The sequence below is a fragment of the Uloborus diversus genome, chromosome 1 (genome assembly GCF_026930045.1).
Source record: "Uloborus diversus isolate 005 chromosome 1, Udiv.v.3.1, whole genome shotgun sequence".
Classification (NCBI taxonomy): domain Eukaryota; kingdom Metazoa; phylum Arthropoda; class Arachnida; order Araneae; family Uloboridae; genus Uloborus; species Uloborus diversus.
The window spans coordinates 268079755-268107175 of record NC_072731.1 but is presented as its reverse complement, the minus strand read 5'-3'; the positions used below and the strand labels follow the sequence as shown (position 1 = coordinate 268107175).

At 36.2% G+C, this 27421-nt stretch overlaps 1 protein-coding gene across 1 annotated transcript in view; it reads right to left on the bottom strand.

The window, feature by feature from the left end:
• Positions 1–3176: 3176 nt before the first annotated feature.
• LOC129234267 (catalase-like) overlaps positions 3177–27421 on the bottom strand; it is a 123409-nt gene continuing 99164 nt past the window's right edge. Inside the window, 5 exon segments of the mRNA XM_054868262.1 lie at positions 3177–3666; positions 9912–10060; positions 13734–13872; positions 16818–16970; positions 19297–19488. Coding sequence (XP_054724237.1) covers positions 3277–3666; positions 9912–10060; positions 13734–13872; positions 16818–16970; positions 19297–19488 — 1023 coding nt within the window. The 3' untranslated portion in view covers positions 3177–3276.

Here is a 27421-nt window from a genome sequence, read left to right as displayed (position 1 = left end):
TCCACCCGTGAAAGTTAGGTTATTTTGTAAAAATTTTACTGTGGGGGCCCCTTTGTTGTGGAGGCCCCGGGGTAGTAGCCCCGCCTGCTCTCCCCTAAATCCGGCCCTGTTTTCATCTAAAGACTCCGTAGCCTACTGCTCTCTTCTTCGTGAATTATATTCAAGTGCTCTGAAGCCCAGTGACTCAGTGGTAGTGCTTTGCGCTACCACGCTGCAGGTCCGGGTTCAATCTCCTGGTCGGGCATGATTGATTCAGCCATTCATCCCTTCAGTGCGTCAATAAAATGAGTACCAAGCATGCTTGGAAACTAAACCCTGGGGGTTCTGCATTAGGCTGACCTCTTAACAAGAACATCTGCCTAGCTCCCCAGAGCAATGGTATGCTTTTTGATAGGAACTGTAAGGGGAAATTAACTTTAGTTTTTGTTGCAAAATAAACCTTAAATTATCTGGCATGCCGGGAAATTCATATTTCCGGCATACTGGTCAACCTCGCTTTTCGGGGTAATATGGTATTAAAAAATCTAGATTAAATTGATACTCGTTTCAAAATTCCCTCGTAAGGTTTCATACTGGCATTTAAATTTCCAGTGTGGTTAGTTACAGGTTTAAAATTTTCTAGTACGTTTAAAAACCACTATTAAAAATCCAGATTAAATTGATACTGGTTTCAAAATTTCCAGTATGTTTAAAAACCAGTATTAAAAAATCCAGAATAAATTGATACTGGTTTCAAAATTTCCAGTATGTTAAAAACCGGCATTAAAAAATCCAGTTAAATTGATACTGGTTTCAAAATTTCCAGTATAAATTGGTACCGGTTTCAAAATTTCCAGTATGCTTAAAAACCGGTATAAATATCCAGATTAAATTGATACTGGTTTCGAAATTTCCAGTATAAATTGATACCGGTTTCAAAATTTCCAGTATAAATTGATACCGGTTTCAAAATTTCCAGTATGTTTGAAAACCGGTATAAAAAAATCCAGATTAAATTGATACTGGTTTTGAAATTTCCAGTATAAATTGATACCGGTTTCAAAATTTCCAGTAAGATTTCATACCGGAATTTAAATTTCCGGTATGATTTTCTTTTTTCCGGTACAAATCATACTGGGTCCGGTATCATTTGGATACCGGTTTTAGGAATTTTTTCCAATAGGGGCGCGATAAAATTTTTTCAAGTTTTAGTTAAATCGCCTATTCACGCTTTTTGCTTATCGGAAGATTTGTACCCTTCTTGATGTATCTTGGAATGCTTTCACACACCTTTATTCCAATGTTCAAAATGTTTCCAAGAACGCGTTTTTTTTTTTTTTTTCCCGCACAAGTGTGCGATTGAGGGTGCAGTTAGTCTTGTGATTGACATCGAGAGGGGAGAACGGGTTACATGCGAAAAGGTTGACCTTCCTAAAAGTCGTGGTGAAGCGGAAATCATTGGCATAGCCTATCGAGGATCTTACAGACTAAGACACTGATCACGCGACAGTTTTGGGTTTTGTGGAATTCACTTACATACTGTACAGTGTATAAAAAATGACAAAACGTGCAACTTCAAATTTTACATTTTCATTAAATCACAATGCATAAATGGAAATTATGTGCGTATTTATTCATTAGTATCAGTAGTGTACTATTAGTATTACTATAACTGTTGATAACTTACTGTATTTAAGTTTATTTTGGGGGGTTTTCACTGATGCGCGAGTCTCACTTGTGCGCGAAAATTTCGTTATCCCCTTTGGTCGCGTATAAGTGAGAGGTCATTTACTAGTGCGCTACATTTTTTTCTTTTTTTCAACAAGCTGTTAATCAATTTTTCCCCCTCCGTTATATGCGCCCTTTTCGGCTTGCGCAGCTAGGCCAGGGTTGGCTTATTGGGTAATCCGGGCCTGGTTCCAGGATCGAAGGTCTACCATTTTCATATCATACTCCAACAAACACCCGAAGATAATCTTTTGATTTTATCGATTGTCGGGTAGTAATCATTATAGAACAATTAATGTTCACATGGGGCCGTGGTAGCCCGATCGGTAGAGTGTCGGATTCGGGGCCGGAGGGTCCTGAGTTCGAACCTCGATGGTCGAAGACCCACCGTCGTCATTAAAGGGGACTGGGCGACGTTAAATATGCTCGTGGTCTCAATGTCCTCCAAGTGAAACGATACCTCTGGGGGTGCTAGCACCAGGTAGCTATTAGCTCCTGGACTAGTTCTAAATTCTCATTAACTGTTCGATCCGGTGATGGTGCTGCCATCTATCGGTATATAAAATAATGGAGGCAAGGCACTTAGTATGCAGTCCTCGACATAAATACAGTTGTAGTCAGTTGTGACTCTGAATAGGAATAGGAATAATGTTCACATACATTTCGATTTTGCAATGGAAGAAAGAGAGAAAATAAATTTTATTTTTGGATTTGTTAAATCAAAACTTTTTTTTTAATTTTTTCTTGGAATCATTTTACGTACTACTAAAAATAGTCTCTGAAAAAAAAAACCTCAAGGGTTATGGGAAAGGTCCCCAAACCCCCTGGACCCTCCCTTGTGTGTGCCACTGATAGGGAGCATACACAGAAATATACCCACACACGTTTTTTATTTTATGTTGTACAAGTGGTACCCGCACGGCTTTGCCTGTAGTAGAATCTTAAAAGATCTTTTGGTTCGCCTGTATATTTACAAATAATGTACGGCGCATTTCTCACCAATTGGCTTGCCCATGTTATGGTTCCACGTTATGATAACTTGTTAATTTACTCGTCCATCTTATGATGATTTTGCTCTGGAAAATGTTCTTAAAATTGGAATAGAAAAAGAACAAAATCGAATTTGCGAAAAATCGCCTCAAGGTGCACCACGCCCTTATAATATATACATATATGTTTGTATATATATATATACAAACTAACTTTGTGTCAAAGTCCATGAAAATCGGCCGTACGGTCTAGGCGCTATGCGCGTCACAGAGATCCAGACATCCTGACAGAGAGACCTTAAGCTTTATTATTAGTAAAGAAAAGAATGAAAATATAAAATGTTTATAGGTATTAATTTGTTAAAAATCTACATTTCAGTTATCTTCATCCTGTTTATTAAATCATAATAAGACAAATTAATTTAGGAAAAAGATTCATTTCATTTTTTTTCAATACATAAAAACCATTTAAAAATGATTTATTAAATTTCGTCCATCCCATTGATGAAACTCTAATCGATATCGGAGATGAATTACTATTTGAAACCACAATGCAACTTGCTTATTTTTTCCCGCTGATCTATACACGAATATTCTTCACAAGAAGTCTTTGTCCGTTAAATGCCGTCTGCTGCCCAACTTCTTCATTTCCTCCGAATTTCGTCTGCCCGAGAAATTCCGTTCGGCCGACGGATTCAACCCCTCCATCATATCCTTCCCCAATGCCGAAGTCAAATTCTTCGTCAAAGCTAAAATTGGCTTCTTCTTGGTCGGATGCTTCTTGCGTCATCACTCCTTGCTTCATCACTCCTTGCTTCTTGGCGGTCAGCCCCGCCGTCAGTCTGTCCGCGAAGTCTTCATTCGCTTGGCGGAAATTATTCAACTGGCGTTGTTGGATGAACTCTTGGGCCTGCGAGAGACTGTCCACGATGTTCTGAATCAAGCGGCCTTTTTGGTCTTCGTTCATTTGCTATGTTGGGAAGAAAACGAAAAAAAAATTATATTAATTTGAATTTTTGGCATCTTGAATTCAAATTATGTTTTTCGCAATCACGAGCATGTGTGTGTATGAATGCGCGTGGTGTTTGTGTAGGCGCATGTGTGCATAGGCGTTCGCGCTTGTGTGTATGAAGGCATATGTATATGTGTACGGGCATGAGTGTGTGTATGCGTGTGTGCGTGGGATATGGACGCAACCTGGAGACGGTTTTCGCTACAGGAGCAGCATTGTGAGGCCGGTCGACGCGACGCGGCGGTGGTGCTGGCAGAGGGAGACGGTGGGAAAATAAAATGATAGGACACCAAAAATAGTCAAGTGAGAACAATAAGCAATCGTGATTGCTCAATATATATATATATATATATATATATATATATATATATATTAGGGTGGTCCTTATTTTTGAAGTTGCAGATATTTTACGCGACGCCCCCTCAATTTGTTCCATTATACAAATAAATGATCCATGCAAAACTTTAAGTCAATGCATGAATATTAACTCGTGCCCCTAGGGCCCCCTTTTTTGAGTTTTAAAGAAAAAATTGCGGATTTTCTCATTTTTATGTAAAAATATTCCTAGGTTTCATTTTTAAAGTAATTTTGAACCTCAATAGATGTTGCTACTTCCAGACCAACCATTCTCTCACTTTCATTCTGTAAAATTTTACATATTACATAGGGTACACCAATGGCCTTGGGACAGGCGTACCGCTATTCGCGCTCGTTTCAAACCAAGCGGCAGGGGAGCATTTCTTTCCGCCAAGATGGACACAAGGGATTCTAAAAGCCATTAATGGATGGCCTAGGCCATTAATGAATGATTTTTGTCAGCAACAAATTGCCTCCTCCAGCCTTTGGGGGTGTTGATTTAGAAAATTTTCTGTGTATGTAATAGGTGTGGCAAATAGGGTCACTAGGTTTCCATGCTATAAATATAAGTATTGATAATTATATTTTAATTCCCTGTTCTTTAGTTATATACTTAAATGTTTACGCATTCTTATAATTTAAATTTTGAAAAATCCTCGATTACCCTACCATAAAAATAAACTGTATTGTCCATATCTAAAATATAAATTTAAAAAAATTCCAGATCGGAATAATGTAAAAATCTATATTTTAAACTATCTTCTATTTCAGTACATAGTCCTTTATTATCATCAAATTCCTCTTGCAATTCACAAGATTTAGAAACCGAAATGGGTATCTATCCTAACCTGTTGAATCTTTTTTCTATATCTGGTCTAACAACGAAAAAAAGCTAGACAACTATTGAGATCTGCTCGCATTTCATCAATGTTAGACAAATGCCATATTAGGGACAAAGATGATGCTCATTTATTAACAGATTATGTAGATGCAGCAAATTTTAATCCAAATAACCTTATGATCAATCGTACATCCCTTAAGAGAGCAAGAGAAAATCTTCGAGAGGTAAAATCAGATTTCATCAATTTAAATTTAGATCTTTTAGTTATTCCCTGGGATACAAAGCTATATACATCCAGATGTAACTGAAAAAAAAAAACGCCGATAGGCTTACCGTGATACTCAGAATTTCTGAGATATTTCTTCAGTTGTATATGTGTGTGATATCTTAGATGATTGCTCTTTATTGCTAACTGTTCAAGCTGTAGTGTTTTATACAGCGGCTTACAATACCAACCGTATAAATTGTGCAGGTAATTTTTTAGAGCAAAAGCTGAACGGTGATATATCGCATTTGTATTGCTATCATCATGCACTTGAAATCGTACTGCAGAGTGTCTTTAAAGAAGTTCTTGCCTTTCTTAGTTCTAGACTCGATATTCCATTATTTAAGCGCTTCAAAATTCAAAAATTACACATACCACTTAAATTCTAAAAGAAGAATTTGATGACATATTATTGTTCACAGAAAGCGGAATTAAGAAATATTACAGAGAATTCTCATAACGTGTAATAATATTTCTTGGTGAAGTCCTCCCTCCTACAGGGATATGTTTTCGGCAACCTCGAGCTTATCCCTGACCCAGAGGGGTGGCAAAAGGAATTTCTTGTTTGAAAATTTATATATTTAGGAAGCAATTTAAATTGACACTACATGAAGAGATTGCAGTTAAATGTTGTATGAAGATATAGTTTTTCGCAGCAACCAATTCTAGGCTTTTTAAATTAATATAAAGTCTAGTGTCTCAAAAACCTGCAGCGTACAAAATGATGACAAACATGCAGCAGAAGCAGTGATTGAAAAATTCATAAATCACTTATGTTACTTAGGGGATGAACTAGTATCTTTGTCCATATTGGATGAAGAAATTAACTTTGAAGATAGGAAAAGACTACTTCAAAAAATGCTTGCTGAATAGGAAGACGTGTCTGATGAGTGTATAAAAAATTTAAAATAACAGTAGATGATTTGGAATACTTTCTTAGTAAAGATCTTCCTCTTTGTAGAATCAATTACAAGTCAATAAAACTGTTTGTTAAGTTACAAACACCAAAAGGTGTTTTCCCATTTGATCCTGATTCATGGCAAAATGGAGGAAGCTATTTAAAGGGAAGAGATATCGTTAAAATGCTGAAAGTTGTGAATGATACAACTGAAAGAGGAGCACAATTAATCAAAGAATTTCATAATCAATTTACCAAATATGAGTCACAAAAACAATTTAGTTTTTTTACAGACACTCCAAGACTATCGGGAAAAAAATGCACACGATTGAGATACATTGAGAAAAGCGTACGATTAAGGTAAAGTTTCTAAAGCAATATTTCATTCTTATTCAATGTAAAATCTTTAGACGATATGAAATAATTAAAAAGATTAATTTTAGTGCTACCTCGCTGTAAAAATATTTTGCAAACATAGGAGAAACGATGTACGGGATCTGAAGTAAAAACTCGAAGATATGTGGGAAAATTATCAAAAGTGTTAAAGTTCAACATCCTAGGGGCACGTGTTATTATTGACCGATCGAGTTCAAATTTTGCACCGATTACTTTTTATTATAGTGTCACAAAACTAGGGGGCGTCACTTGTTGAATTCCGAAAATTTTTTTTCCCATATAAATAAGGACCATCCTAATATATATATATATTAATTTGAATTTTTGGCACCTTGAATTCAAATTATGTTTTTCGCAATCACGAGCGTGTGTGTGTATGAATGCGCGTGTGTGTTTGTGTAGGTGCATGTGTGTGGGTGCGTGTAAATGTGTGTATGTGTGTGCGTGTTGTGTATGCAGTGCTGTGTGTACGCGCGCGTGTGTGTGTATGTAGGCATATGTGTTTGTGTCTGTGCGTAGGCATGAGTGTGTGTATGCGTGTGTGTGTAGGATATGGACTCAACCTGGAGACTGTTTTCGCAAGAGGAGCAGCATCGTGAGGCCGTTCGACGCGACGGTGGTGCTGGCGGGGAAAATAAAATCATAGGAATTCAAAACAGTCAAGTGAGAACAATAAGCAATCGTGATTGCTCAAAAAATAATTTTTCTTAATCGAATAATTTACACAATACAGGCAATTCGCGATAATTCAAATCTAAAGAAACCAACGAAAAACTTCGACTTATCGGAAGTTCGACTTACCACTAGTTTTGGTTTTTGACATTTTAATATGAAAAACCATCGAACATTTCAATTAATATATATGAACAAATAACGGGAAAAATCGCAAAACTTAATAGTTTTTAAGCACAATATGCACAGTTTCATCAAAAATATTAAGAGAAAAAAAATAAAAAGCATGTTTTTGATTTCGATACTGCTGGAACCACTTGAATAGAGCTGATTCTAATTCTGGAAAGGTGCACATCTTCGTTCGTTTCAAATTCGCATTCATGGATTCTACCGCTTTAGAAAAGTTTCACTTTTTCATGGACAGAGTACTTGCTTAGACATCTTTAATAGTAAAGAAAACTCGCTCTGTCTCTCAGGAACTTATCAGTAAATGATCGAACTAAAGAATGAAGGGGACCGCGTCTTAACTTAGGTTAGCCTTTGAATAAAGGTATAGTCTGTTGACTTGACAATTTGACAGCTTAAAAGCAAATTCGTAGTCCAGCAACATGGCAAAGTGTAAACAGTACAGTGCAACAAAAGAAAACAAGCTAACTCATTTCTGCACGTGCAACTCCTTTATCGCGCACTAGCTCAACAGGCTTCTTCTTGCTTTAAAGGTCTATTGTGCAGAAATGTGGATTTGAAAGTGAAGGTGAATTAATAATAAAGAAGTGACTATAAGAGAAAAATTATTATTTTTTTCATTCTTACAAAATTAATTTCGCGTCATCTTTGAAAAAACTTCGAGTTAAAAGAAGTTTGCTTCGAGATATTGAGAATAACTAGCATGGAGTTAAAGACAAAGGGGTCGGGACTTGATAAAAACTTCGAATTATAGTTATATTCCAGTTATCGGACTTTGATGTAATATACAGTCAATTCGCAATAACTCAAATTTCTCAAAGTGTGCTGGTGCCACACCTGTAGTCAACCTGGTTAAAGGGCTCATTCAACTCTAACAGAATTTGATCGAATCGAATAGAATCGAATGTTCCTACCAATCGCGCAGCCAGAAATTTTCTTTGCCGCACCCAGAAAAGAAATTTCTCGTTATGCTACTGGTAGATAGAAATTAATAGAAACGAAAAACATCGAGTTGAATGATCTCTTTTCGCTTGTCCTTGTCCTTTCTTTGTGTGAATGTGTTTCTGTGTTGAAATGATTGCATACCCAATAAAAGGGTCCCTATGTCATGTATGGATTGTGGAAGTCGAACTTCAAACCAAATTACAGTACAGTTGGAAAAGTGGAGCAACATATCTCAAATGGAGTTGTTTCCTTCAGTCAAAGGTAGTACTTTTTGTCATTGAAATTGCTAGAATAAGCAAAAAATATCATAAACCCAGAAAATACTTTCATTTTCCCAACAGTTGTTTTTTAATTATTTTTTTTAAATGTCCAATTTTTCACACAAGGCGTGATCTTGATGACGTCACAAATGATGCTGTTTGGCGCATTTTTCAATCGCGTTTCCACGTTATGATAACCAAGAAGCGAATTGAAATTGTGCTCTAGGCTTGCCATCAACCCTATCGTTGCCAATACACGTGAGTAAAGATGCGAAATAAATATTTTGGTCTGTAAATGGCAACATTGAATTGGGAACGGAAAGTAACTATAGGTGGCGCTATAATAAGGATAAAAACGAAACCAGCTTGTCTGCTACAATGTTCTGCTACGGCATGAAGCTAGTAATGAATCATTACATTTTTACTTGTTTTTAGTGATATTCGTGCCTTGTATTCATATTTTGTGCTTGTTTTGTGCAGCTGTGGTTATTCTTAATGCACCCATTATTCATAAACTGTAGGTTTATTAGTTTTCTTTTTCTATTTTGATTTGTAGTATTGGTATTGTTGCACAGCACATCCATTCTTTGACTCTTTACTGTCTACAATCATTTCATATCTTTTTCTGGTTCTAATTTCAGCTTTAATCCATTGTCTACTACAATCCCTTTGTAACTGTTGGCGTATATTTCTACACAGGAAGATTGCATATTATTATTTGCACTGATTGATTTAATTGTTTTCGAGCCGATAAATACCAAGTTACCTTTAAAAATGTAGCTAGAATATACTTGTATCATGGCAGATATTAGTAATTTAGATACTACTCAGGGTCAGTTTCCGAGTGGTTTACGTTGCAAGATATTTTCGTATCTCACGTTGTCACACTTGTTGAATGACTAGCATGATTGTTAGTAGTATGAGTGACAAGTTTTCTTATGATGCCTTTTTCAGATTTATCAACAAGAGTTTCTACAAATATAACAGCTTGAGAACTTTTCATTTTCATTCAATAAGTTAAAATACACGAATAACATATTTTTCCTTTGCTAAAAAAATTAACACGCAGAACAACGGGCAACCGCCATCGTTTCCTATTTAGATTCTCTCGCCAGATGGCGTCTTGGTTACTTTCAGTTCCCAATGGCATTTCATCATTTGTGATGTAATCGGACAGAAACGTAAACAATGAAAGCGCACCGATTTAAATATTTTTTAAAAAATCTCAAATTTAAACAAATTCTTTAAAAAATGGTCAGATCCTATGGTTTTAAGCATGCTCTTTCAGAAAAAAAATACTTTTAAAATTTTGGAAACGACCCCATTGCCAGCCTAGCCGGCACAAGACAACGGCAACAGAACGCTTTCGATCCCGTTTCTTACCTCATAAAATATTCTCGCTTGAGTAAAATTATCGTCGTCGGAAGAGTTGTACCTCGTAGCGGTGCCACATACTTCGAAAGGAGTTTCCAAATAGACGGGATGCTCTTGTGGGCCTCCATAGCTGTTCGGATAATAATGTGGACCGGGTCCTGCACAAGAAAAAAAAAATAAGTGATTTTTGCAGGGTGACGACAGATCAGGGAAAAGTCAGGGAACTTTATCACTCAGGGAAAAATCAGGGAATATTGAAAAAATAACAAAAATTCAGGGAAAATTGATCAAATGAAGAATTCTTTTTTTCTGTGCAAAATGAAGTACTTTAGTTCCCTACAAATTTTCCACCAATTATTTGTTGTATTAAAATTGAATTGTGACTGTAAATCAAATTTGTTTTTTTCCATGGTAATATTCGCTGTCACTTCAGAGTTCAGATTACACGCAGGGTTTTTTTTTTTTTTTTTTTCAGACTTCAAAACTTTTTTTATTTTAAAACCATATACATATATATTTTGAAATTATTACTAATTGTTTTTTTTTCATTTCAGTGTTGTTTTTTACTTAGGAAAAATAGAGTTGAACAGGTTTTTCAAATTCAGTGCTTTTGATAAATCCACCCTTTCAAGGGCACCCATACGCAAAATTTTAAGTGGGGGGCTCAGTTATTTTCCCCATGGTTTAGCAGGCTATTTTCCACATAGAAACCGATTTCAGTACAGATTAGAGTTATTAAAATTTGACACTTTTAATAACTTATTCATTAATGGCTGGAGAAGAAATGTTTTTACATTTTTTCAAAGAAAAAAGTACTAAAAGCAAGGAAGTTCTAATTATTAAAATTACCTCATTATTTATGATCATAAATCCCTTACATTTATTAATCTTTACTGTAAATAATTCTGTGTGGCAACACCAAGTTTATGTTGTGTAGTTTGGCAACGTTCTGCTTTGTTGTTGTCGTCTCGGCCAGCTCGCCATGACAAAATGTATATAAGTGTAACTATCTTTTTCTTCTTTTAATACAAATATAATCAAGATGTTTCTTGTCCCTGCATTATTTATTCCACTAAAACATAAGTTGTAACAATAAGTTGTAACACTAATTTCAAAAGAGGGGCTTGAGCTCCCCCTTTGCCCCCTCACATGTGCGCCCTTGCACACATTGGTTACTATTTGCAAACGTTGCTCAAAAGAGCATGCCGTATACACAGAGTGATCCAAAATTCAGTAGACATTTTAAAACTTAAGTATTGGATTGCTTACAATAAAATGATGCGATTTGCGTAGGAGGGATCAGAAACATAGAGGACTTTTGTTTTGTAATGGATTTTTTTTTCTTTATATCAGTTAAATTTTTGAACAAATGGTGGTACTGGAGTGGAATTGATTGAATAATTTTATGAGGCCCGATTTTATCAGGCAAGGTTTGTCAGTACTACAGCTATTTATTGCGTTTACCATCATTGATAATTACAGCCGCAAGACCGTAAAATACCCTACACGTAGTTAATAAGCATTTCAGAGGGAATAACTGAAACATGGTGGTAAATAGCTTTTTCCAACGGGCTGATTTCCATACACAGGTGACTTAAAATATAGCTGCAACCAGAAGTCACACGGTGCAAACTCTGGAGATATCGAGAGCTATTTTTGGGGTAAGTTCTAATTTTAATTTCAGTTTCTTGAATCTTCCAAACGTCTTCTTGCAAAAGTGTTTTTTAAACCAACATCAACGCAACATCCTTAGAGCATAGATACTGTGCAGTTAATTCGTTTGCTTTCTTCACGCATTATAAGTTTGTACTCTACAAAAAACACTAGCACCACTTTCTAGTCAAAAATGTAAATAATACTAAATATTTTTTCAATAAAGACAAAAAAAAAAACTTCGTGTTCAATAGCACGTTTGTACCATGTTTTATATGTAAGCATTATTGACGGGCTCCCTGGAGCCATTTCTGAGCAGGACAATGCTCAGTCACACACAGCGAGGGTGTAAGAGAACATACTCTTCCACATTATCATCTTCTTTAACCTGCCCTATCCGCTAATTGGTTACGCAAGAAGTGTTTCAATTGGCTGCTAAAATCTCCATTTATTGAGAAATGACATTTGACGGAAATTACTTAAATAGAGTCAGTACCCCCTATACTCGCACCCAGCCGTGCGGGGGGGCCCGCCACGTGGGCCCCCCCGGACGGGGGAACCTAAGGCTTACAGCTAAGTGGTGGAGTGTGTACGGAGAAAAGTGCCCCCTATGCTGTCAATGTTAATTGCAAAAGTTCATTTACTTTTTTTCTGAAAATCTATTAAAGATACAATTATGAAATTTCTTCTGTACCTTAAGTACACTCTTTTCTCTATACTGAAATAAATTTTACAGGAAGAAAGCCTTTTTTTTTTAATCTAATGTGTAAATCACTGTATTTTTCTCAAAAAAGTGCCATTTTGCAACAGGAAATCAGCTTTATAAAAAATATTTTTCGAATATGAGAAAAAATTTACTTCAGTATATGCAATTAGATATATGGAATAGGTGTTAAAAATTTCAAAGCCTAACACAATTTAATTTCTGAGAAAAATGAACATTTAGTTTCAAAAATACCATTTCGAGATATTGTAATTTAAAGTCGAAAATCATACGTCATCAAAATAGGTTTACATTTTTTAAAAGCTTATTTTATCTTACTTGTAATATGAGCACGATCAAGAAATTTGTATCATTATAAAGGTTTCAATACTTTTTTAATGGTGAATCATGGAGTTTAAAAATATATAAAAATCAAACAATCGAATTTTTGAAAGTATTTAGGGTACTGACTCCCTTTAAATTGATGAGCCAAATTCTACTATGTTGGAGGATTTGTACTATACGAGGGGGGACCCAAAAATAACCTGATTTTTATTCTAAAATATTTATATATTATTTTATTCACAAAATTTCTTTTGTCTCCTTTAAAGTGTTCACCTTTAGATGCAATACACTTGTTAATTCTTTTTTTCCACTGTTAGAAGCTCCCCTGGATCTCTCTAACTTTGATCATGTCCAGTGCCCGTTGCGAAGTAGTTTTTGCAGCCTCTACATCATCAAAACGCTTCATTTTCAGATTTTCTTTCATCCTCGGGAACAGAAAAAGATCACAGGGGGCTAGGTCTGGCGAATACGGGGGTCGAAGAACGACTGGCCACCCCTGAGAGGTTAAGTAGCGGTTAATAGTAAAGGTTGTGTGTACGGGAGCGTTATCATTGTGAAGGAACCATCCTTCCAATCGCCCTAGCGAGCTCCAACTCACTCTTGTTTCTTCTAAAGTTTCGTCAATCGTAAAACGACGACTCTCATTGATTTTTTCAACGTTTTCATCATTTCGAGACGTTGAAGGGCGCCTAGAGCGAGCATGACCTTCAACATTCATGCTACCCGCGTTTAAAGCGCCCAAACCACTCGAAAACTTATGTACGGCTCATAGATTGGTCTTGAAAGCTTGTTGAAACATTTGGTAAGCTAATCCGTTGCCGACTTTTCAAGCAGGAGAAGCAAAATTTCCAGAGTTTAGTTTGTTCTTTTAAATCTACCATGTAATGAGTTCGCAGGCGGAAAGAAACAGCACCTGAGAAAACCAACCCTACGATCAGACGTTATCAATTAAACTGACGCCACTTGCCCAACTGGTTTGTGAAGGTCTCTACTTGAGCCATCTAGCTGGAGAACACTCTACTACATCTAGGATTGGCATCGCACCATTAGTCCGGTTTCTTTTGGGTCCCCCCTCGTATTCCTGAGAAAAACCCTTATGATTTGTTCAGTGAGCTGTGGGAGGAGCTTACCCTGGTTTCCATTAACAGTCGCGAAACCATTTCGCTCATAGTTTCTCGCCGGCGACTTGGACGGGATGTTGACAGGGATTTGGTTGAAGTTGACGCCTAGTCGATATCTCTGGGCGTCCGTGTAAGCAAAGAGCCTTCCCTGTAACATAACACAATGGTTAAAATACTATTTTCTCTATTGAATTATGCATACAAAAATACGTAAGTACACTACTAACCACATAAAATGCAATATTATGGGAAGCATGCGAAACATGTGAAATTTACATCATGCGTTTGCCGCGATTGAATATGCAAACCATTAGCATTAAGCGCAGTAGAGTACAAAATAAACAACGTCAGAAAAGCACAAATTCGCAGATTACTTCAGACACGTGTTTCGGCGTTACAGGGCGTGACACGTGTTTCGGCGTTACATTTTCAATGCAAATAAAATTAGCCTATGGATGAAAAGACATCCGACAAAAGCTATATCAATAGGCTCATTACTTTTTGCATTGAAAAGGGCGTTCCCTGTAACGCCGAAACACGTGTCTGCAGTCATCTGCGAATTTCTGCTTTTCTGACGTTGTTTATTTCTTACTGTACTGTTCAGTCCAAAGGTATTTATTTATCTTATTAAGCGCAGGTTCAAATGACAGGTGACTGTAGCGCTCAGCGCAAGCACTCCATAAAAAGAGAAAAGGTTGGTGATTTGAACCACGGCAGTTGTTTTCCCGTGCGGTTTTTTTTTTTTTGATTACCAATGCTTTTCTTATCTAAGTCTTTAGTCGGATGACTTTTTACTCCGTTCCTGAACTCGATTGAGGAAATGGATTATCTTTCGTTGACTTTACATCGCTGATTTAAAAAAAATATATATATTTCTTTGAAAGAAATGAACATTTCTTTCCCGGTTCGCCAAATATTTGCACCGATACATACAGGTAGTTATCAATATAATGGAAACGCCTGTAAATAAAAGCGGCAGTTTTTTAAAACTCTTCGTTAGTAATAAAGAATAAAACTAGATATCTGATTTTTTTGAGCAATCACGATTGCTTATTGCTTTCATCTGACTGTTTTGATGTCCTATCATTTTATTTTCTCACCGCCACCCTCCGCACCATCACCCGTCGACCGGCTCCTCACGATGCTGCACCTCTAGCGAAAGCCGTCTCCAGGTTGCATCCATGCCCTACACATACGCGCATACATACACAACTACGCACACACGCACGCACACACAAACACACATACACCTACACACACATACACAAACACATACACACAACTACCCACACATTCATGCCTGCACACAGACTCAAACACATATGCCTACACACACATACACATACCCCCCCCCCACACACACACATTCATACACACAACTACCCACACACTTATGCCAGCACACAGACACAAACACACACACATTCATACACACAACTACCCACACACTTATGCCAGCACACAGACACAAACACACATACCCCTATACACAAACACGCACACCCCCCGCACACAAACACACACGCCTACATACAGACACTCGTGATTGCGAAAAACATAATTTGAATTCAAGATGTCAAAATTCAAATTATTTTTTTTTCTTTTTAAATGGTGGATTAACCGAAGTTCTGAACGTCTTGGATTTTTTTCAAGCGCGTGAAATATCTTACCTCTAACATTTTAAAAGAGGCCAAACTGCTGGAGCGCGTCTAGCTGGAAGCAAGTGTAACTGAGAGATCTCAACTTTTTTGGTGTTTCTAGAGGTACAATATCTAAAGTCATGACAGCATACACGCAGCGCGGTAAGACAAGCTCGGCAAAGCAAAATAGTGGACTCAAAGAGAAGCTCAGTGAAATAAAACCGACGGGTACTGAAGAGGATTGTAATGTCTATAAAAAGCAAACAATATTAGCAAAAATGACCAGAGAACTCAATCATAATGTGACCAGACATCCCCCTTTTGGCGGAACAGTCCCGCTTTTTGTCTTTCTGTCCCGCCAAAATGCCCCGCTTTGTCGAAAAAGTCCGCTTTTTTTGTTAAAATTCCGTCACACAAGAAATATAACATTCAATCTAGATTTTTTAAACGCTTTTCCGATTTTTTGCTGTCAGTAAACGTAAGAACGCCATGTAAAATGTTATTCTTTGCTGTTTAATACGCTTCTAACAGCAAGTACAACTGAAAATAATAATTTTGATTAATAAATTTGTTGTGTGATGCAATATTCTTTACATCAATACCATTAAATTATTTTCAACTTGAGTTCTTTATTGGTACATTTGAGTTATTTCTTGGCATTTTTTCTGTAACGTATAAAATATTAAGCCTGTGGAAAAAAAAACTACTCTATCCCCCCCCCCCCCGTCACGTGTCCTGATTTTTAGCTTGAAAAATCTGGTCACATTACTCAATCACCATCTGGATTCACCAGTACGAGTGATTAGAGTCAGAAGGCACCTTTAGCAACAGAATATTGTAACGGATCCGGTGCGACTTCCAACTTTCTTGAAATGAAGACACAGTTCTTGATAAAAACACAGGAGCTTTATTTACACTATGTACAGGAGAAATCGTTAACAACTGCTAAATTAATCATCAGCAAATAAACAAATATCACTCAACACCGTAAACTCAACGGTCACACACGTATTTACTTCCAAATACGAAAACAACACAGCGAAATGCCTCGCAATAAACAGAGCTAATACGCTCTCAGTACAAATTCTCAATCGAAACTAAACTTTTTATCACGCGGGACGCTTTTATAAACATCGAAAAGTTTCCACAACATTCGAAATCCTTCTCGAAATTCGTAGACCGTTATCTGATTTCATTCACAAATTTTATGAATGAAAAAAATAGGGGAACGTATACTTCAGCCGAATGTATAGGGGTTGTATATTCATTACGGGAAACTATTTACAGGTTACGTTACTACAATAATTACTATTTACAGAATTTGTAACAATATTTATGGCAGAGTAGCGATTCCCTACACTCTTGTCACAGAGCGTTTCCATTATTTTGATAACTATCTATACATTAACTCTTGCATTCAGAGATGAACAGAGTAGGAAAGAGGAATACCGACCTGAAGCAACTTGTCTGGACTGGGCTCTATGCCTGGCACCAGCCTCACCGGACAGAAGGCCAGCTGCTCGATTTCGGCAAAGTAGTTGACGGGATTTTCGTTGAGTACCAATTTTCCGACCCTGATTAAAGGGAACTCATCCTGCGGCCACTCCTGAAATAGAAACGCAAGGTTGAATGAATGGTTTGAGGAATCTTAGTTCAGTTGTACTGTCCGACTATCACGAGAAAAGCCACCTCCGAAATGTCTGCATTAAGGCCCCTATAGTGAGGGAGCCGACGCATCCGCCATTTTGGAGCAAACTTGATCCAGTGCTTCGTAGCGATAGCATTGCTGATGTTTACATTTCTTTAGCATGTGTTAAATTGAGCCAAATGGGTGGCTGTTCGGCTGTAAATTGCGTAAACAGCTCCGAAAAAGGATTTCAGCTCTTCAGGTTTCCAGCAGATGCAAAAAGAAAATAGAAATGGATAAATAATAGCCCGCGAAGTGACTGGCAGCCTAGAAACGACGCCAACTGTTTCCAAAATTTCGCCAATGCTCACCTTCGCTCTCCGACTCTCTCGTTCCCTGTGTGGCGAATGATTGCCAATAAAGGTAGCTTTCGCTGTTGTACGCTTGCTCCAAAATGGCGGATGCGTCGGCCTCTCCAGTTAGAGGGGCTTTAGTCTGCATCTGTCTACTGCTATAGCAACGAGGCGCGTCTCATTTCCCCAAGGGAAACTTAATGTTGGAAAAATCCGTACGACTGCACAAAGACGAGTGGCGAAATGGCGCCAAAAAGCTTCCCTGCTAACCCTTGCAGAAAATGAACGAAGTTCGTTTCTATGGCAGGAGACGGGCTCAGACTTGACGGCGGGAGCTTTTCTAGTGAAAGACAAACAGTATTTTTATTTATTTTATTTTAACCAATGAGACCTTCGTACTTGCCGTTTCTAGCTTAACCGGTGAAGGGTACCATGGTGGTTGAGAGGGAGGGAAAGAAACTGAAGGGAAAACTCTTGAAATACATATCGTACATAAGCACATAACCTATGTATAAACACATACACACATATATATATACATATACACATAAGAGACAAACAGTAACGAGGACTTTCACTGTTATAGACAATAAACTAGCTATACCCGCACGGCTTTGCTCGTGCTATGAAGTTAAATAAAAAGACTTAGAATCAATGTAAATCTCCCTTTCCGCTGCGAAATAAAAAGAAAAATTCTGTTTCTTTAATTAAATGTGCACAGATAATTTCGTCTAAGCTCCAAACGTATTTCATAAATTACTCTTTCAAAGAAAATAGCATCTAATTAAAATACGCTTAGAATCACTCAAAACCACCATAGAAAAGCGTTTAAAGTAAATATGATAATAACTTTTGCTGAATCAGAATCAAGTGAAAAATCTCCCAATCCTAAGAAGAAAGAATGTTATTAAAATATTCAGTACTATAAGTGCAAAATGAAAATCCATGCCTCCCCTGAAGAAAAAGTAATTTAATTGAAGTTTATGTTACAGTTACAACGAAGGGAAATGATTTCACTCCCCCCCCCCCCCCCAAGAAGAAAAATGCTTTTATCATTACAATACACACTCCAGTTGAATAACGATCAACTGAAACAACACCATACAGTGGTGGTGAAAATAATTGCATCACCCGCGCCGCAAAGGAGAGGAATAATCATCCCGACTGCATTCAACACACAGTCAAGCATCCCGTATCCCAGATGATTTGGGGATGGAGTTGGTGGGTTTCACTTTGTGCAAGGAATAGTAAACGCTCAGGTTTATATCGGCATTTTGTGGAGGAGAAATGGCTTCCTACTATCCGGGATCGCTTTACTTCAGTTCCGCAAACGTCATTTTGCAGGATGATTCTGCTCCGTACCATAGGGCAAAACTGGTAAGTAACAATTCAAAAACCTTTATCCTGCCATTAGACTTGAATTGACATGGGATTAAGTAATTTTCTTTCTCTAAACTCACACGCAGGTTCAGAAATGGAAAAATGAGCATGGGGTCAGCAGTTTGCCTTGAACAGGAAACAGCCCCGATCTACGTAAACAATAATCGGATTCCTGCTGTTAAATGTTTATTTCATAAGTGTTGCAGAATTTCACATACATTCATCGTTAATCGGTCGACCAAAACATCTCACATAAACCCATTGTTGTAAAAATGCGAGGGTGATGGCAGTGTTTTTTACCAGCACTATAAGTGGTTTTAAGAGGACGATAAATAAAAAGTGACAAGAGGAAAGTTATAAGGAAAGTGAAAATGTATGGAAACCAAAATTAAACAAATTTCATTTTTCAGACATTTTTCGGTGCTTTTCTATTCGTACAAGTTATTGCTAAGTCTCGATTTTAACGAGGCTGGCTATTTAACGTTTGACCTCTTAACTCATCTTTTCAAATTCCACTAGCGAATGGCTTTGTTTTCCCATCCAAAATTATGCACAGTTGACAGAGGGCTTACCTTGGTGGCGTCAAATGGATTGAACCTGAAGTTCTTGACTTCATCTTCCGTCATGACTTGTATATATAAAGTCCAGGACGGGTAATCGCCCCTTTCGATGGCTTCGAACAGATCTCGGCCTTGGAAATCGGGGTCCACTCCGGCCAACCTCGTGGCCTCCTCTGACGTCAGGTTCCGGATTCCTTGGTCGGTCTAAAACAAGAATGCAATACGTCACAAATGTTTTATAATGGGAAAAGTGACTACTGATGCATTACTGTCACAACGGGTAAGTGTGATGTGCTGTCAAGAGATGCATGTGAAATAAATTGCGTATGTTCTGTTGTAACGTTTACAGATCAGTTTTGCTTACGGAGGTACAGTCGGACCTCGATATAAGGTCACCCCTCGGGACTTCACGAAACTGACCTTATAAGCAGGATGCAGGGGTGATTGTGAGTTCATAAAAAATACCTGAAAGTTTCAAAGCAAGATCGGGGGGGGGGTTAATCTTTGACCCTTATTACTTAAGTGAACCTTTGCCATAGTATTAAATAGTTCTGAGTCAAAATATTGTGTGTACATGTGATTAAATTTTTAATGGTGTTACACAAATTATCTTGACATTTATTTGTCCATCTTAAGGGAAAGATGTCCATCTTAAGGCTCTTGCAGGTATATTTGATGAGTATTATATACTTAAAAAAAAATGCGGAGGTAGGGAGATAAAACCATAACAAAAAAAAAACATAATTCCGGTATTTTCGGACATAAAAATACCGGAAATACGTCCAAAAATACCGGAAATTCGGAAAAATATCGGAACACAATCACCCCTGGCAGGATGACCTTATAACCGATTCATATATATTTTATAACATGTATGCAAGAAATAAACATGTATGTAAGGGATAAACATGTACACACTAATTCTTTTTAAAATTTAAAACATTCAAAAATATCAGTAATTAGGTTATAATAGTTGAATAGATTTGAACCAATTAAAACCTTTGTGGTCAATAAGAAATTTTAAAATGATTCTTTAGAACTTTCATGTAGAGTAAAGCTGCTTACAAATATGCCCGAGCTGAGAACTGATGTGCAACTTACCTAACCAAAAATTATCATTAATACTGTACTAATAGGTTTTTTTTCTTTAATTTAAGCACAATGGTTTCTATTTGTTTTCTGAAAATTTTCTTCGGCTTCTCATGACAGGTAAAAAAGTGCGATATGTACACTCTAAATGCCCTAGTAGCATTGAATCTTGGCGCAATATTGTACTTGGTTGGCTGAATGTTGGCGTACGATTTACACCCAATATTGGCTGAAGCTCGTAGGGGATACATTTTAACAATATCGGCCAATATTGCTATTGCAATCTTGAGCCATTATTGCATGCCGATCTAATGCCAATATTGGCGTTACGTTGGCTAAATAGTGGCTCACAATATTGGCTGAAGCACGGAGGGGATACATTTTGACAATATTGGCCAATATTGCAATCACACTCTTGAGCCATTATTGCATGCCGATTTTAAACCAATATTGGTTAAATAGTGGCTTCCATTATTGTTATTGTTATTATACACTGCTGTCTACATAAAATGCGACATCAAGAAGGTGCAGTCAGAATGATACAAAATTTTACACTTGATGGCAACATTGATTACAAAATGAAAATAAAATGAACATTTATTACTGGAAAAATCCCAAATGAATGGAGGTTTAAGTACCCTGTTGAATCAACTCTAGCTTGAATGTACAACACGTTACAGTCGAACATTGAGGTATACTAGTCTCATATGATGCAATAGGTCAATTCCTATCAGTTAATGTAAAGCACTACTAATTCAATCAAACTCATAGATTGTTCAATTTACCATCAAGTCATTCCAGATATGCTCAATTTGTGACAATCATGACATCACGCAGGTCAGAAAAGGTGATAATGTGGGAGAGGAACCCCCCCCCCCCTGCTGTGTGTGACGGTGCATTGCCCTAGTGAACACGAGTCTCAACACATGACAAAAATATACCATTAGGTTGTGATAGTGCAGCTAATCAATGTTAGAGGTGATCCTGTCCCACACAATATAGCACCCCATAGCATCACTACAGCTGTCGATGTGGTGTGCTCCTAAAAGGCAGGCTTTATTAGGGTCGCATACACTTGGAGTAGGTTCGAGTTCAAATCGATTTGTTAGCAACCGAATGGTTCCTGATTGCTCTCATAGCGATGAATCCAGATCGAATTTAGCAAAAATAACATTTTTGTAAGGTTGTGAACTACCAAATAATGCTTTTGCTTTTCAGTGGCATACCCCACCCACAGCTGGGATGCCTTTATGGGTTGCAATCATGTACAAAACATAGTCACTTCTAATATTGATCCACAGCACTATGACAGGTCACCCTGCGGTCCCCATGACACCAAACTGCGTTAATATCATTATTCAGTCGCATGTGTTGGCACTCATGGCTGGGCTCCCAGGAAGACACTGCTTGATCACACACAGCAAGGGTGTGAGGGGACTTCTTTTGTACCACTTTCTGTGTCCAGTGCGTCACCCTGCTTTGTCACAAATTGAGCATATCTGGGATCACTTGAGATGGTAAATTGCGTAGGCTATGAGCTTGATGGAATTAGGTGCACATTTCTAGTACCTGTGTAGTAGGATATCCTACAAGACTGATATGCTTCAATGTTTGACTGTATTACCTCGTACATTCACGCAATAGGTAGCTCGACAGGAGACTTAAACCTCCATTCATTTGGGATTTTTCCAATAATAAATGATCAATTTGTTCTCATTTTGTAATCACTTTCTGATAGTAAGGTTGCCATCACGTGTATAAAATTTCATTTCACTCTGACTACTATCCTTCTTGGTGTTGCATTTCGTGTGGCCAGCAGTGTAGGTAGCTGTTACAGTTTAACCAGGACTGAAATTGTTAGGATTCCAACAATTTCAACAAAAAGGAAGAAGGAATTAAAATTCGCTTTCCTGGAAGCTTCGACCACGTAAACACTGAAGATGACTGCCACAGATGCAGTTGAAACGTTTGTGGTAACAACACTCAGACCACAGCAGAACAGCCCAAAATCTCACAACATCATCAATTTAATTCATACTAAAAGTGCCTAGTTATTAAATGTTGGTCAGAAAAAAAGAGAATTTCTTATGACTGTGCACCAATTAATGTATATTTTATTTTTGAATCATATAACTGTAAAAGTAGCTAACAGAAGAAAAATGAAACAGTCAATGCTAATTCCATAAAAATTGATGAAAATGTAAAATGAAATATAATAAAAAGAAAACTTAATTTTAATTCTACATATTGTAATAACATAAGAAAATAAAGAGTGATTTGAGGAAGCATTTACTATTTTAAAGACTTTAATTTGTGCTAATTGAAAATGTCGGATATTTCCGAATTCTGCTCAAAACTTACTAACATTGCTAAATATTAGTTACAAAAGTTCCTGAGCAGAATTCAGATTAGAGTTAATTCTCCCTCGACGAACAAATAGAAAATTTGTACACATTTGGTTTCATTGCAATTCTACGGTTGCACAGAAAGTAAATGTAATTGAAGTACAGTGCAAAAGTTGCTCAAAATCTTTGCTTGATCGTTGTCATTGTCATTCAAATTAATAATAAACTTTTAAATTTGAAATAACTGATTAGTAAAGTTATTTTGCAATATTGAACAATTAATGGTAGGAATTTTTATTCCTATTTAAAAAAAATTAAATATGAACATCATTTTTAAGTACCTTTTTCTTTGACCCGGATAGTTCAGAAATAGCAACTTAATTTTGCAAGAATTAACTCCTTCAGTAAAATGTTTGACCATGTTTATGTAAATAAACTAAGTAGATCTTTAAAATTTCTTTATCAAATACTCCAGCATATGTCTAATATTTTCACATAAACAAAAAGTATTCAATAATGAACTAACAATTATTGTCAAAGAAAAATAATAAGATCTATTTCACAAAATTGGCATTCATTATAATAAATGTGGAAACAAACTACACTCAAACCTAGTTTTGTGTGGTGGATAGGGACCGCATAAAAAAATTCACTCAAAACTTCACTATTAGCTACAAAAAAATGCTTTCGTAACACAGTCTCACTTGAAAATAACCCAAAACTTACGAAACAACTGTAGGAATTTCTTCTTTAAACAAATTCAAGACACTTTTCACTTCAGAGTTCCCCGTACCTACCACTTTTTGTGGCTTAACCTGTTAGATGGGACCCTGAAGGCAGCTCTGCTTTTGCAACTACTTTGAATCTCGCCAACCATTTAAATCTGCTTTTAAAATATACATCAGAGAACGATTCATCACTTAAAAATACTACCGAGCACTTGTTTTAGTTATAGACAAGTTAGTCACAGTTAGTCAGTTTGAGTCACAATTTGATTAAATTTTCATGTACCACAAAGAAAAAGGATCCCACAGAAACAGGTTTGAGTGTACTGCAAATAAAGTTGTTAAGTTTTTCGTTTTTAAAATGGATGTAATGTAGGTGACAATGAACAAAAAATAATCTGAAAATCATTTATTATTGATGCAAATGTAGGTTGCACTTATTGCAATGAAATAATGGACAAGCAATTAGCTGTCTAGTACATATGTTTGAAAACTAAAACACACAAAAAAAATACTTCCACTTACCATAATGAAAGGAAAATTTAAAAAGTTGAAAATGATTATTAAACCCTTTGCATTTTAGCTTAACTTTTGACATCAATTTTTAGCTCTGTATTGTCTTAGTTTTTATAAAAAATAAAAACATTTATTTTTATTTATAAACAAATAAATATTCCAAACATAATGCAAAAGAACTTACGGCTTACTTTACATGTTTTTCCCCTCACCTTTAAATTTCCAAATTCTTCAACATCATTGAATTTTAATCTATCTGATATCACTTTTAATAGATGAAAGAGTATGAACACTTAATTTTTTTGTGCAAAAGAGATGATGTGGAACAATTTATAATCTGTTTAAAGGTTGAAAAGGAACATTCACTAGAACAGTTTGATACAGGCAACGGTATAAATAGAATTATTTGTAAAGCAAATGGACAATTCCACGGTGTTGGACCTAGAATTTGCACAGCATTTATCAATAAAAGTTCAGATTTTCTAGATAAACAGAGCCTTTTTTTTTTTTTGCTCAATACTTATGCATGTAGAAACAATTAAAAAACCTACGAAATTTCTAGAAAAAAGTTCTAACTTGAAATATGAAAAACGTCATGGTGTTGAACATACATTCAAGAGATTCTTGACATGTCACGTCAAAAATAAGGGTTTGGCACTAAAAATTCAACACTGGTGTAAAATCATAGTTAATCAAAGCATCTTGGTTTTATTCGACTTTGGATAGGTTCTTATACTTTATCAGATAGAACTTCAATTATTTCCGTAACAATGGTTGACGCTAAATAGTTTACACTACCTTTACTGCCATTTAATCGTACATGCTCAGCTGAAAATAGACCATGGATTTTAATTCTCATTCCGTAATGAGTCAAAAGTCTTATGATCATCAAAACGCAAGTCAGTGTAGAGAAATGAACTTGGTAGCATAAAACTAGTCCGTAAAACCTTCTTTCAGATTTTGCATTCAGACTTCTAAAAGTTTACTTGATTATTATCAATAAAATTAGGTGTTATAGAGCATTGTGAAAAGGAATGCAGTTTTCCAGTAGAAATTTGAATTTTCACGGAAAGTTTTTCTCATTCTCACTTTTTCCCAGATTTTGTTTTTTAGAGTTCCTGCCACATCCACAATGTAGAATCATGAAAATAAAACTCCTGGAATCTTCATCATATATTGATCCAGTGTTTTCAAAGTCAAATATCGATCCAGAATTTACTCCAGTTTCAAATGTTAGTTCAGAATTCTCAATGTTCGACGCAATTTAGAATGTCACTGTTCGATTATGATTTCGAGTTTTGAAAACACAATGTCGATAAAAATTTTCACTGTTTCACATCGTTTCAGCAATTTCTTCAATGTTAGATATCTACCCAGAATTTTATTCAGCATTTAATATTTCTTCAAAAAATTTTTGCCTTATTTCATTACTTTTATTATGGAAGACAAAGTTCATCACTGCAAAGGAAAGCTTTCTCATTGAGTTGCTCCAATAACGCTTTTCTCTTTCGCTTTTTGAAATTTTAGAGTGGATTAGACATAGTTAAAAAAAATTCACTGATGAGAATGATAAAATATCATTTAAGAAATGAAGGCAACAATAAAATTTTAAGGAAAGTATCTCCAATATTCGGACAAAAGCATTTACCATGCGCAGCGGCGAGGAAGAGCAACAAAACACAAAATATGCAGACAAAGTTGAAGTTTCTTTTTCGCCGGTTTTTAAAAAATACAAATGCGTTTAAAGTGAACTCAAATAGCTCCATTTTTTGAGGACTCTCTCTACGTTCAAAATTTGTTTTAGCATTCTAAAACAGTTTGTGGAGCTTCAGGTAATCAGGCTCAGTGTTTAATTGCTCACTTAGGAAAATGAACCATTTTTCAGATTTGTTTCAAAATCGGTTGAACATCAAAGAGCCATCTTCCGCCCAATATTGGCTTTCCAGAGTTTGACCAATTTTTTGCCAATATTGTCTCACAGTCTAAATACAATAATGGTTGCGCATTGTTAAGCCAATATTGGGACAAGATTGTATGTCAATCTAAGTACAATATTGCTAATGCAATGAGATGCCAATATTGGCACAAGATTATCTGCCAATCTAAGTACAATATTGTTAATGCAATGGGAAGCCAATATTGGCTTAACATTGCAAAAATCGTGCCAATATTGGCCAAGACATTGCCAATGTGAACAATCTCACGCCAATATTGAGCCAAGATAAAATGCTACTTGGGTGCCCTCGTTATTGCTTTATATTTTAGTGTCACTGTCGTAATAGTCACTTTCTACTGCATTCAGTGCACTGCATGCTACGTTAATAAAAGGAATATGACTTTTCACTTTTTAAGGATTGTATATCGCGGAAAATTCTTGGAAGTGAATCTATTAGGCACTGAAATCATTGAAAGAAATCAGACAGAAGTGACCTTATAAGCGATTAATGTAGTAGTTAAGACATAACGTAGAATTTTAATGAGCCGGGACTTTAGGAAAGTGACCTTATATACGGGGTGACCTTATATTGAGGTCTGACTGTATTTTGATGTAATGAAAGTCACAAAAGGGGTTTTTCAAATTTGAAAAAATTTTCACCGCAGTCTAAATTTAAGTTTAGTTTTAAAATAGATTTCTTTTTATATGAACAATTTCTTAATAATTCCTAAATTTATATCGCGTTAAAGCTTGTAAAAACGACACCAGCTAAAGTTTTCTCTAAGTCTGAGGGCTAATTAGGGATAAGTTCATTTAGGATAAAGAAGCACATTTGTAATATTATACCTTGATTTTGTTATAAAATTCGACATACTTTATTGCATTACTTGTGTTGTGTTTATGTGTTCTTTGTATGATTATGCATTTTTTTTTTTTTTTTGTTAATTCTATCTTATGTTATAAACTGGACCTAAATTAAGTTATTTTCTGAGTGGTGGGAGTTAGTCAGGCTATTGTTATAGCCTTTACTCCCAACCACTCAATCAGGGATTTTCAAATAGACAGGGTGAAATATATTTCTTTTTGTAATTTCTTTTTCTTTTATTTTATATGCGAAATACATATTTGTAAAAAATATTACCCTGGTTGAGATGAATTGAATTGAATTAGGTAAATGATTTGGTTACAAATTAAAACTAGTTTAAAAAACCTCAATTTAAGTTCTTTCAAATTTTCAACAATACACTAAAAAAAATATACGAAACGCCACTGATAATTTATGTGGAACGTTTCGGGATTTCACGGGTTTTCGTCAATTTTTCCGTACAATCAACGCAAGAAATAGTGGAGTTGGAAGCTGCAACTTACGGGCGATCGCCATGAGAGCTTGTTGCTGGTGGGCCTTACTGATGCCAGAATTTTTATCTGTAATCATTACGATTTTTCGTTCTTGTAAACAACATATTCCCTAAGAATGTCGGCCATGAAGCCCAGTGGTTCCGTGGTAGCTCTTCACGCTCCCACGC